Source organism: Hemitrygon akajei, chromosome 10, assembly GCF_048418815.1.
Source record: "Hemitrygon akajei chromosome 10, sHemAka1.3, whole genome shotgun sequence".
NCBI lineage: Eukaryota > Metazoa > Chordata > Chondrichthyes > Myliobatiformes > Dasyatidae > Hemitrygon > Hemitrygon akajei.
The window spans coordinates 17149260-17162353 of NC_133133.1; the positions used below are offsets into that span (position 1 = coordinate 17149260).

Sequence of the window (13094 nt, forward strand, 5' to 3'; positions counted from 1 at the left end):
GGTTGGGATACTTCAGCTAAACCGTAAGACAGTGGGGAGACAGCCAGTCTAAAAAGGTGGAAATAGAGCTGGAAAGTGATTGGTAAGGGAATTCCCATAAGCCACTTCAGTATAGTTACCTGAAATCCTCAGATACGGTCCTTACGAGTTCCTAAAATATACACTCAGTGGCCACTTTATTAGGTACACCTGGACACCTGCTCGTAATTCCCCTGGGATTGTCCTGCACAATGGCCTCGAGAGTTTACAGAGAATGGTGCGAAAAACAAAGGAAAACATCCAGTGACCAACAATGCTTTGTTAATGAGAGAAGTCAGAGGAGAATGGCCAGACTGGTTCAAGCTGACAGAAAGGTAGCAGTAATTCAAATAACCATGTGTGGCAATGGTGGTGTGCAGAAGAGCATCTCTGAACACACAACACATTGAATCTTGAAGTGGATGGGGACAGCAGCGGAAGACCATGACAGGTTCCACTCAAGTACCTCATAAAGTGGCTATTGAGTGTCTATCTCATATACCCAGTTTGTTCAGAGCACCCTTTAATGTGACATTTAAGAAATGCATGTACTATAGCTGATGTCTTTAACCAGTTTTGGAGAAGCAATCATGTAGTATTTAGGCTCACATATGCAGAATCAGGATCCTGAAGAAACAATGTGCCAGGGTTTGCCTTCTTTGTGGATTTAAGGTAAAATAAAACAAACCAGAATTGTGATAAAGATATTCCTCTTCCATAAAAGCGCAATTGAGAATTAAAGGATCTAAGCTGTTAATCTGGAAGAGCATCATGCCGGTATGTTTAGAATATATCAAGCCAAACTTTTTACAGAAATATTTTCGATTATTTCTTATATGCAATTGAAATTTGAAACATTTGAGATTATAGGCTTATAGTAATTAAAATAAATGCTATTGCATTAATAAATCAAGCAAAAGTGCATGGCACAGTAATGATACAGATTAAAATGAGCAATCAGTTCTTTCAAACATTTTCTTACACATTTTCCTCTGCTACATTGTTATTGGTTGGGACTGCAGAAGGCTTGCTCCTCACTGCATCTGTTCCTATCTTTGACAGGTCACTGAAGAACAATCTGGGAGACCATAGTGACAGAAGTATTCTCTTGTACTCGTTTCGGAAGTTCTGATTGAGAAGTCCGTAGATGATTGCATTAAGGCAGCTGTTAAAGTATGCCATGAAGTAGCTCATGATGAACAGCCACTCTGGGATTTTGTGTGCGGTTGCTGGAGGGTTAATGGCCACAGCTAAGCCGATGAAGTTCAGAGGCCCCCAGCAAACAGCGAACAACACGAAGACCACAAACATGGTGAGGAAATTTCTGAAGTCGCTGGGCTTCAACTTTGGTTCGTCAGGTCTGACTCGTCGTTTGACCTGGATGACCAGGATCCAGATTCTCAGATAGCAGTAGGTCACCACGCCAATGGGGACTAGGAAGTGCACCACCACCACAGCAATTGTGTAATAAGAGCTTACGGTTTGTGTAAACGTACAGGAGAACACACGTGGATCATACTTCAAAGAGTTCACAAAGAAGTTTGGTATGATAGCGATAACTGTTAAGATCCAGGTCAGACACAGGTAGCAGATTGTGTACTTGTAGCTGAATAGCTTCTCGTACCTGAAGCTATGGCAGATGTAACAGTACCTGTTGATTGCGATTGCAGTGATGTTGAAAACGGATCCGATTACACTTAAACCCATCAGGAATCCACTAACCTGGCAGTGAATATCACCCAACGTCCATCCATTTTGGAAGATGGCAAATAAAATCAGAGGGTAAGGGTAAACTGCCACAACCAAATCGGCGACTGAAAGGCTGACGACAAAGATATTACCTGCAAAGAAAATGGGAAAATTTATGGATACAATTTTAAATCATCATCTATATTCATGACTTTGAATATATATCATTTTCCATCTAGGGGTAATTAAAGATAATAATTCTCGCCAAGATAGCAAGGATTTGGTTCCCTTGTCCTTACCTATCACCCCACGAGTCACCATATCCAGTGCATCATTCCCCATAATTTCTGCCATCTCCAACAGGATCCTACCACTAAGCACACTTTTCTCTCCCTACCTGCCACATGTCCACTTTCCATAGAACAATACAGCACAGTACAGGCCATTCAGCCCACAATGTTGTACCGACCTTTAAACCCTGCCTCCCATATAACCCCCCACCTTAAATTCTTCCATATACCTGTCTAGTAGTCTCTTAAATTTCACTAGTGTATCTGTCTCCACCATTGACTCAGGCAGTGCATTCCACACACCAACAACTCTCTGAGTGAAAAACCTTCCTCTAATATCCCCCTTGAACTTTCCTCCCCTCACCTTAAAGCCATGTCCTCTTGTACAGAGCAGTGGTGCCCTGGGGAAGAGGCACTGGCTGTCCACTCTGTCTATTCCTCTTAATAACTTGTATACCTCTATCATGTCTCCTCTCATCCAGAGAGTAAAGCCCTAGCTCCCTTAATCTCTGATCATAATGCATAGTCTCTAAACCAGGCAGCATCCTGGTAGATCTCCTCTGTACCCTTTCCAATGCTTCCACATCCTTCCTATAGTTAGGCGATCAGAACTGGACACAGTACTCCAAGTGTAGCCTAACCAGAGTTTTATAGAGCTGCATCATTACCCCGCGACTCTTAAACTCTATTCCTCGACTTATGAAAGCTAACACTCCATAAGCTACCATTAACTACCCTATCTACCTGTGAGGCAACTTTCAGGGATCTGTGGACATGTACCCCCAGATCCCTCTGCTCCTGCACATTGCCAAGTATCCTGCCATTTACTTTGTACTCTGCCCTGGAGTTTATCCTTCCAAAGTGTACCACATCACACTTCTCCAGGTTGAACTCCATCTGCCACTTCTCAGTCCACTTCTGCATCCTATCAATGTCTCTCTGCAATCTTCAAGAATCCTCAACACTAACCACAATACCACCAACCTTTGTGTCGTCTGCAAACTTGCCAACGCACCCTTCTACCCCCACATGTAGGTCGTTAATAAAAATCAAGAAAAGTAGAGGTCCCAGAACCAATCCTTGTGGGACACCACTAGTCATAACCCTCCAATCGGAATGTACTCCCTCCACCATGACCCTCTGCTTTCTGCAGGCAAGCCAATTCTGAAACCACCTGGCCAAACTTCCCTGGATCCCATGCTTTCTGACTTTCTAAATAAGCCTACCATGTGGTACTGTGCAGAGATTGCTTTATGTGACTCCCTTGTCCACTAATCCCTCCCCACTGATCTCCCTCCTGACACTTGCCCCTGCAAGCAGGACATGCACTACACATGCCCCTGCACCTTCTCCTTCACCACCATTCAACGCCCCAAATTGTCCTTTCAGGTGAGGCGACTCCTCGCACGCGAGTCTGTCACAAGGGCCTGTTTTAGTACTGCATGACTCTATGACTTAAATACTTTATCACATTTAATTTAATTTACTCCAAGAGGACCACAACCTTGTCTCTGGGTTTGGAAGCTTCGATACCTCAATGACCTGGAGAGCCATGTTAGTTGGAGTCAGGGCTTTATGCTTTGGCTCTTGGTAGGGTCACCCATGCCAAAAGGGTAGAGGCCAGGCTAAGAGTGGTCCACAAAATGCTGGAGGAACTCATCAGGCCTACGGAAAAGAGAAAACGGTCGATGTTTCAGGCTGAGGCCCTTCGTCAGGACTGCATATGAGTCGACTGTTTGGTCTTGCCCGTAGATGCTGCCTAACCTGCATTTTGTATGTATTGCTTTGGATGTCCAGCATCTGCAGACTTACTCATGTTCAAGCATGGTCCACCAGTCCTCCAGGTTCAGGGGTTTACCTCAGGGAGAACAACCCTGACTGGTCAAACAGAATTGTTATGGAAACAGCAAAGAAGAATCCTTCTACATCTGATATTCCTGAGTCTCTCTGACAGCAGTGAAAACCAAGGGGAAGCTATTGACATGATGAAGAAAACCTTGAACACCACCAGAGAGAGAGAGGACCTTCATTGCTGCTCTAAATGCCAGTGGAATATTGGGCAGTAAGTAAGTAATTTCACCTCAAACCCTCATTTGCCTTTTATTTCTCCATTCTATATTTAAGTGATCAGTTTCTTACAGACTGTGGCATGAATTGAACACTGATCTATGATCACTGGCACTGTAAAGCTATTGTGCTAACCGCATGCAACCATGCTGCCCTAATTCAATTCAATTCCATTCACAATTCCTCCATGTCTGTATATAGCAAGACTCAAACAACATTTGGGCATGGGTTCTTAAATAATGAGCTACACTTTCACCAGAGAAGTGTCCAGCAATGTGCATCTCCAACAACATGGAGTTATAGTGAAGTACAGCACAGAAACAGGCCCTTCAGCCCATCTAGTCCATGCCAAAACCATTTAAACTGCCTACTCCCATCGACCTGCACCGTGACCATTGCCCTCCATACCACTATTATCCATGTACCTATCCAAACTCTTAAACTTGGACATCGAACTCACATGCACCGCTTGTGCTGGCATCTAATTCCACAATCTCTTGAACCTCTGCATAAAGAAGTTTCCTCTTCCCTTCATGATCCCCTTAAACTTATTACCTTCCACCCTTAACCCATGACCTCTCATTGTAGTCCCACCCAGCTTCAGTGGAAAAAACCTGCTTGCATAAACCCTATATATACACCTCATAGTTTTGTATACCTCTATCAAATCTCCTCTCAATCTTCTGTGTTCTAAAGAATACAGTCCTAACCTATTCTATCATTCCTTATAACTCAGATTCTCCAGACCCAGCAACACCCTTGTAAATTTTCTCTGCGCTTTTTCAATATTTTCTATAGGTAGATGATCAAAACTGCACATAATACTCCAAATTAGGCCTACCAGCATTAATACAACTTCAACATAACATCCCATTTTCTGTACTCAATGCATTGAATTATGAAGGCCTATGTTCCAAAAGCTTTCTTTATGGCCCTATCTTCCTGTGATGCCACTTTCAATTAATTATGTAACTGTATTCCCAGATCCCTTTGCTCTAAAGCACTCCTCAGTACAATACCATTCAGTGTGTAAAACCTACCCTCGCTGGTCCTACCAAAGTGCAAAACCTCACAACTGCCTGCATTAAATTCCCTCTGTGATTTTTTTAGCCAATTTTTCCAGCTGATGCAGATCCCTCTGCAAGCCATGATGGTCTTCATCACTGTCCACTGCACCCTCAGTCTTGGTGTCATCCGCAAATTTGCTGATCCAGTTGACCACATTATCATCCAGATCATTGCCATAGATGTTAAGCAACAACAAAGGACCATTCCCTGTGGCACAGCACTACTCACAGGCCTCCAGTCAGAGAGGCAACCTTCCACTACCTCTCTCTGGCTTCTTCCACAAAGTCAATGCCTAATCCAATTTAATACCCCATCCTGAATGCAAAGTGACTGAACATTCCTGACCAGCCACCCATGCAGGAACTTGTCAAATGCCTTATTAATGTCCATGTAGACAACATCCACTGCCTTGGCTTCATTTACTTCCCTGGTAACTTCCTTGAAAAACTCAATAAGATTGGTTAGACATGACCTACCACGTACAAAGCCATGCTGACTATCTCTAATCAGTTCATGTCTATCCAAGTACTTCTATGCCCAATCCCTTAGAATACCTACTGGTAACTTTTCCACAACTGATGTCAGATTCACTGGCCTATAATTTCCTGGTTGCTGTTTAGAGCCTTATTTAAACAGCGGAACAACACTGGCTACCCTCCAATCCTCCGGTAACTCTCCTGTAACTAAGGATGTTTTAAATATGAAGTTTGTATCTCTGCTAGGGCCCTGGCAATTTCTGCACTTGCCTCCCATAGGGTCCAAGGGAACACCTTGTGGGGATTTACCCACCCTGATTTGCCTCAGCATAGCAAACTCTTCCTCCTCTGTACAGGGTCCATGAAGTTGATGCCGCTTTCCCTCACCTCTATAGACTCTGTATCCATCTCCCATGTAAATACAGGTTCAAAGATTACTGTTAAGATCTCCCTCATCTTTTTGGCTCCACACATGGATGTCCATGCCGGTCTTTCAGAGGACCAGTTTTGTCCCTAGCAATCATTTTGTTCTTAAAATACCTGTAGAATCTCTTGGGATTCTCCTTCACATTGCCTGCTAAGGCAACTTCATGCCTTCTTTTAGCCTCCTACTTACTAAGTACACCTTTGCCAGAAAACAGCCTGTCCCAATCCACACTTGCCAGATGAGTTCTGATACCATCAAAATTGGCCTTTCTCCAACTTAGAATCCCAACCTATGACTGGATCTATCTTTTTGCATATTTACTTTGAAACTAATGTCATTGTGGTCACTGGATACAAGTGCTCTCCTACACAAACTTCAGTCACCTACCCTGTCTTATTACCAAATAGCAGATCCAGTATCGCATACTATCTTATTAGGATTTCTATATACTGATGAAGGGAACTTTCCTGAACCCATTTGTCAAACTCTATCCCATTTAGTCCTTTCACAGTATGGGATTCCCAGTCAACATGTGGAAAGTTAAAATCACCTATTAAAACAATCTTATGCTTCTTTCAACAGTCTGCGATCCCTTTACAAATTTGTTCCTCTAAATTCCTAGGACTGTTGGGTCATCTGTAATATAGCCTGATTAATATGGTCATACCTTTCTTATTTCTCACTTCCACCCATAATGCCTCACGTTGAGCCCTCCAGTCTGCCCTGATGGAGCACTACTGTGACGTCTTCCCTGACTAGTGATGTACCCCTCCTTCTTTAATCCCTCCCACTCCATCATGTCTAAAACAACAGAACTCTGGAATACTGAGTGCCCGTCCTGCCCCTCCTGCAACCAAGCCTCACTAATGGCTACAATCTCATAATTGCAGGTGTTGATTCATTCACCTTTCCTAGGATACTTTTTGCATTGAAATATGTGTAGTTCAGGACACTAGTCGCACCATGCTCAACGTTCCGATTCCTGACTTTGTCTGAGGTCTTACCAAAATCTGTCTCCACAACCTCTCCACTAAATGCTCTGGCACTCTGGTTCCCATCTCCCTGCAATTCTGCTTGCAACAGAAAGCCATTGGTTCTGATGGAGACGTAAGAGAGTCTGCAGATGCTGGAACTCTAGAGAACCTCTACAAAAAATGCTGAAGGAACTCAGCAGGACAGACAACACCCTGCTGCCACCCAGCACATATGTACACCTGTCTTAATGCCCTGCCGCCCACAACACCTCCACCACTCCCCCCCCCCACCCCCAACTCCGCAACTCACTGTCACACTCTCATCCTGCACTGGTCACTTTTCATCTTTTAATTGCTGCCATTTCACATATTTACACAACTGCTTGTTTTATTATAATAGTGTCAGTGACATTATACTGTCTTACATAAACTTGCTCGTCACACTTTATGTCAACCTGTCAATCTTCAGGGCATGTCATTCAGGGACTTCTGCTAATATTCTGTTACTGTATGTTCTGGATCGTAACTATACGTGCTGTGTGTGACTGTATGCATTGTGTTTTGTACCTTGGCCCCATAGGAACAATGATTCATTTAGCTGTATGCATGCGTGTGTAAGGTTGAATCACAATAAACTTGAACGAATTGAACTTCGTCTATAGAGAGATTTGTATATTCAACGTTCTGGACTGAGACCATTCATCAGAACTGAATATTGTTAGAGCTACATTCACCTTTGCAAGTGGAGAGTATTTGACCTTATCCTTGACATAACGTGGATAGCAGGAAGTGATTCCTAAAGGGTCGCAGCCCAAAACATCGACTGTTCATTTCCCTCCATAGATGCTGCCTGACCCGCTCAGTTCCTCCAACATGTTCTGTACTCCACCAACGTTGATATCCTTTGGCATACTTATTGCCTAGATATCACTAGAACCAGAGCCTCAACTGGTCCTGCCACACAAGTTCAGTGGTTGCTTATCAAGGTCAGAAGCAGGGTGACCTTTAGTAAATCCTTGGGTTATACAGCATGGAAACAGGTTGTTCAGCCTAACCCATCCACTCCAGCAGGTGGGATAAACTAGGTAAGGGTTGCTAGTTTGTCTCAAACACTGGTGAGATAAGGAAATGCCAGTCCTGGTATCCAAGTCACCCCAACCACAAACTGTTCCAGCTGCTACTATCAGCAGTATAAAAGCCAAGATCAACAGGCTCTGGTACAACTTCTTCCACTAGGCCATCAGATTGATTAATTCATACTGACACAATTGTATTTGTATGCTGTATTGACTGTCCTGTTGTACATACTATTTATTACAAATTACTATAATCCCGAGGTCTGGGTGGATGATCTCATCCACCCAGTCCACTGGAACTGACTTCACACGTGAGGACAGGCATATCCCGATCTCACTGACATTTGAGGCAAACCAGCTACCCTCACTTGGCTTAGCCCGCCTGTTAAAGTGGTGTACCAGGGTGCAGACGGTGTCGCATACAAATGGTGATGTTGTCACATGAAGAGAAATTGAAGTGATTGAGGCAGTGTTCAGTCAGGTTTAGGTGGCTGAGAGGAAATCTTAGTGGGGCATACAAACTTCGGACAACATTTAAAAGACATTTTGACTGGTGTGCAAGTAGGAAAGGTTTAGAACAATAAATTGCTAATTGAGTTGTGAAAGCAACATCTCCTGGTGATAAGCTCATTCTGATGGGTGGCTTCAGTGCCAGGTAAGCAATCACCCCAAAAGCTGGAAAGGAGTACTAAGACACTACAGTGTTGTTAAACTCAACATCAATGGCCTAATGTTGCTCTCGTTATTACTAACACCCTCTTTAGACAGTACAAAACAACATGGATGCACCCCAGATCCAAGCAACAGCATTGGTTAAATACAGCATTTGTCACAGACGGGACACTGGTGATTTCATGATCACTAGAGTCATGCTTGGGGCCGAGTGCTGAACTGATCATTGCCTGGTTAGAACAATCCTCTCACTGCACATTGTACAACTGCACAAAATAAACCAAAAGTAATTTGACAACCTCTTGATACCAACAGGTTGCAGCACCATAAACATCGGGAGGAATTTGCAACCAGCCTCGATAACGTACTGGCATTCCATAGGCCCCTGAATGGAAGCATAGCCCAGAAATGGGATCAATACAAGATGCTAGTGGTGGAATCATAAAAATCAGCCCTTGGACCAAAACAGTGTCTAATTTGGCAGTATACATGTATATATTTAACTGACAATAAACTTGACTTAGGGTCCAGCTCCAGATTTTTCCTCAGGGTTTGCACTAGAGTCTTCCCAATGAGTGGGTGTATCTGCAAGGCAGCACAGCTTTAAGATTGGAGTTTTCCTTCTCCTAGATGAGCTGCCAACCACGGCTGACGAGCCCCATCTACTCAAAACGACTGGTTCTAAGGCACCAGGAACCAGTCTTTGCCCCTTCTTCTGTCGGTAGAAATGGTTCCGCCGGGCTCAGTAGCTAAGCCACACGTGAAGGCAAGGAGCTGGACTTAGTTGTCAGAGGCTATATGAGGCACACGCCATTGGGAGCATTTACGGTAATAGGTAGTGGGAGCTTGTCCCCATTACCACCCCCGGCTATAACAATGGCCTAACGCTGCTCTGGTTATCACTAACACCCTCTTTAGACAGTACAAAACAACATGGATGCGCCCCAGATCCAAGCAACGGCACTTGGTTAAATACATCATTTGTCACAGACGGGACACTGGTGATTTCAAGATCACTAGAGTCATGCTTGGGGCCAAGTGCTAAACTGATCATTGCCTGGTTAGAACAATCCTCTCACTGCACAAAATAAACCAAAAGTAATCTGACAACCTCTTGATACCAACAGGTTGCAGCACCATAAGTAGTGGGAGCTTGTCCCCATTACCATCCCCGGCTATAACAACCTGAAGGAACCACACCACTAATCACCACATACCACACACAGAGATCCATTTATTCCTTCTCCCTGTTTGTCAACCTCATTCCAAATCTAAGCTAGTATATCATCTCCAATCGTACTTGCATAGATTTTGAATTCCATCCTCCATCGTGGGATAATTGGCCTTCAGAATTAATGGCTTTCTGAAAATCTAAGTACGCTATCATCCACTCTTCCAAACTTATCTATTCTACCAGGTACATCCTCAAAATCTCTACAGGGCTTGTCAAACATAATTACTATTTTATAAATCCCTGTTCACTTTGTCTATTCTAACAGACATATTTGAAGCTATTGAGTGAGCTGTTGCATTGATTGATAAAACTGACTCAGAGATCAATTTCTTTTATTTTCTATATTTCTTTCTTGTTATAACATACTGTACTTCATAATAGACTATCATTTCACTACTGCTGACTCTGGGTCAAATGGTTTCCTTGTTTTCGCCTCCCTCATCTTTTAATTTTATCCATTAATTCTACAACTACTTCTTTTAGTTCTCTAGTTGTACTGTAGATTATCCAGTGCTGGTAACTTATCACTTCTGACTTGTTAATTTCTCCAGCACAGTTTTTAAATAATACTACTTTTTATCAGATTCTTAGATCTCTTTCAGAGAATCTATTCTGGGCCCAACATACTGACATAATTACGAAGAAGACACATCAGCAGCTATAGCTCATTAGGAGTCTGAGGAGATTCCATACATCACAAAAGACGCTAGTAAATTTCTACAGATGGAGAGCATTCTGACTGGTTACATCACTGTCTGGTATGGAGGAGCCAATGCACAGGATCAGATGGAGCTGCAGAGGATTGGAGATTCATCCCTCTCTATTGTGGGCACTAACCTCCCCACCATCAAGGACATGTTCAATAGGTGATGCTCATGAAGGACCCTCACCATTCAGGAAATGCCCCTTCTCATTAATACCATCAGTGAGGTACAGAAGACTGAAGATGAAGTCAACATTTTAGCTACTGCTTCTTCTTCTTCTTTGACATCTGTGGTGAACTACATATACCTATCTGGACATGCCCCTCTGCTGACTGCTCCTGTGGCTCCTCCCACAGACCCCTGTATAAAGGCAATTGGAGGCATTGCTCCTCCCTCAGTCTCCAGGATGTTGTGTGACGGTCTCTTGCTGCTGACGGTGCTTTCTTCCAGCTAATAAAAGCCTATCTCACCTCACGTCTCCGAGAGTTATTGATGGTGCATCAACATCAGATTTCTGAACAGACCATGAGCCCATAAACACTACTTCACTATTTAACTTTTTGGGGGTATTATTTATTTATTTATTTTTAATAAATTCTTATTGTAATTTACAGTCGCTTTGTATTGTACTGTATTGCTCCTGCAAAACAACAAACTTCATGGAATGTGTCTCTGATAATAAACCTGAGTTTGATATGCCAAGAATTTCAGGAAAGCCATTTGTGGTCTCTTTGATGAAGACAGAACAAGTTAGAACATAAGAACATAAGAAATAGAAGCAGGAGTAGGCCATCCAGCCCATCGAGCCTGCCCCGCAATTCAATAAGATCATGGCTGATCTGTCCATAGATTCAGCTCCATCTACCCCATAACCCTTAATTCTCTTACTATGTAAAAACCTATCTGTTTCTTAAATATATTTAGTGAGGAAGCCTTAACTGCTTCCCTGGGCAGAGAATTCCACAGATTCACCACTCTCTGGGAAAAACAGTTTCTCCTCATCTCCGTCCTAAATCTTCTCCCCTGAATGTCCCCTAGTTCTAGTCTCACCTACCAATGGAAACAACTTTCCTACTTCTATCTTATCTATCCCTTTCAAAATTTTGTATGTTTCTGTAAGATCCCCTCTCATTCTTCTGAACTCCAGAGAGTATAGTCCCAGGTGATTCAATTTGTCCTCATAGGTTAACCCCTTTTTCCCTGGAATCAACCTGGTGAACCTCCTCTGCACTGCCTCCAAAGCCAGTATATCCTTCCTCAAGTATGGAGACCAGAAATGCACGCAGTACTCCAGGTGTGGCCTCACCAGCACCTTGTACAGTTGCAGCATGACTTCCTGCTCTTGAATTCAATCCTTCTAGCAATGAAAGCCAACATTCCGTTTGCCTTCTTAATAAACTGTTGTAACTGCAAGCCAACTTTTTGCGATTCATGAACAAACACTCCCAAGTCCCTCTGTACAACAGCATGCTGCAAACTTTCACCATTTAAATAATAATCTGCTCTTCTATTATTTCTTCCAAAGTGGATGATCTCGCTATACCAACGTTGTAGTCCATCTGCCAGACCTCGGCCCACTCACTTAACCTATTTATATCCCTCTGCAGACTCTCCACATCTTCTGTACAATTTGCTTTTCCACTCAGTTTAGTGTCATCAGCAAATTTTGCTACGCTACACTCAGTCCCCTCTTCCAAATCATCAATGTAAATGGTAAACAGCTGTGGGCCCAGCACCAACCCCTGCGGTACCCCACTCACTGACTGCCAACCAGAGAAACACCCATTTATACCAACTCTATGCCTTCTGTTGGTTAACCAATCCACTATCCATGCCAATACACTTCCTCCAACTCCATGCATCCGTATCTTATTTATATGTCTCTTGTTCGGCACAACATGGAGGTTAGAAAAATAAAGGGCTATAGGTAACCCTAGGTAATTTCTGAGGTAAGGACATACTCGGCACAGCATTGTGGGCCAAAGGGCCTGTATTGTGCGGTAGGTTTTCTATGTTTCTATGTTTCTAATAAAGTGGCCACTGAGTGTATATTCATGCCTTTCTGCTGCTGTAGCCCATCCACTTCAAAATTCAACATGTCGTGCTCTTATAAAACTGTTATAGCATGTGGTTATCTGGCTTACTCTCACCTTCTTGTCAGCTTGAACTAGTCTGGCCATTCCCCTCTGACTTTCCTCATTATTAACAAGGCGTTTTCACCCACAGAACTGGCATTCAATGCATTTTTTTAAATTTTCACACCATTCTCTGTTAATACCAAGAGACACAATTTTAAGGTGATTGGGGGAAAATACAGGCGGATGTTAGAGGTAGATTTTTTTTGCATAGAGAGTGGTAAATGCATAGAATGCCCTACCAGAGGTGGGGGTAGATACAGA

The 13094-nt window shown here is 43.1% G+C and overlaps 1 protein-coding gene across 1 annotated transcript in view; it reads right to left on the minus strand.

Moving 5' to 3' along the window:
• Window positions 1-926: 926 nt before the first annotated feature.
• Window positions 927-13094, minus strand: part of LOC140735030 (melatonin receptor type 1B-like) — a 135462-nt gene continuing 123294 nt past the window's right edge. The window contains exon 2 of the mRNA XM_073059859.1: window positions 927-1859. Within this exon, the coding sequence (XP_072915960.1) occupies window positions 997-1859 (863 nt within the window). The 3' untranslated portion in view covers window positions 927-996. The remainder of the gene's footprint in view (window positions 1860-13094) is intronic.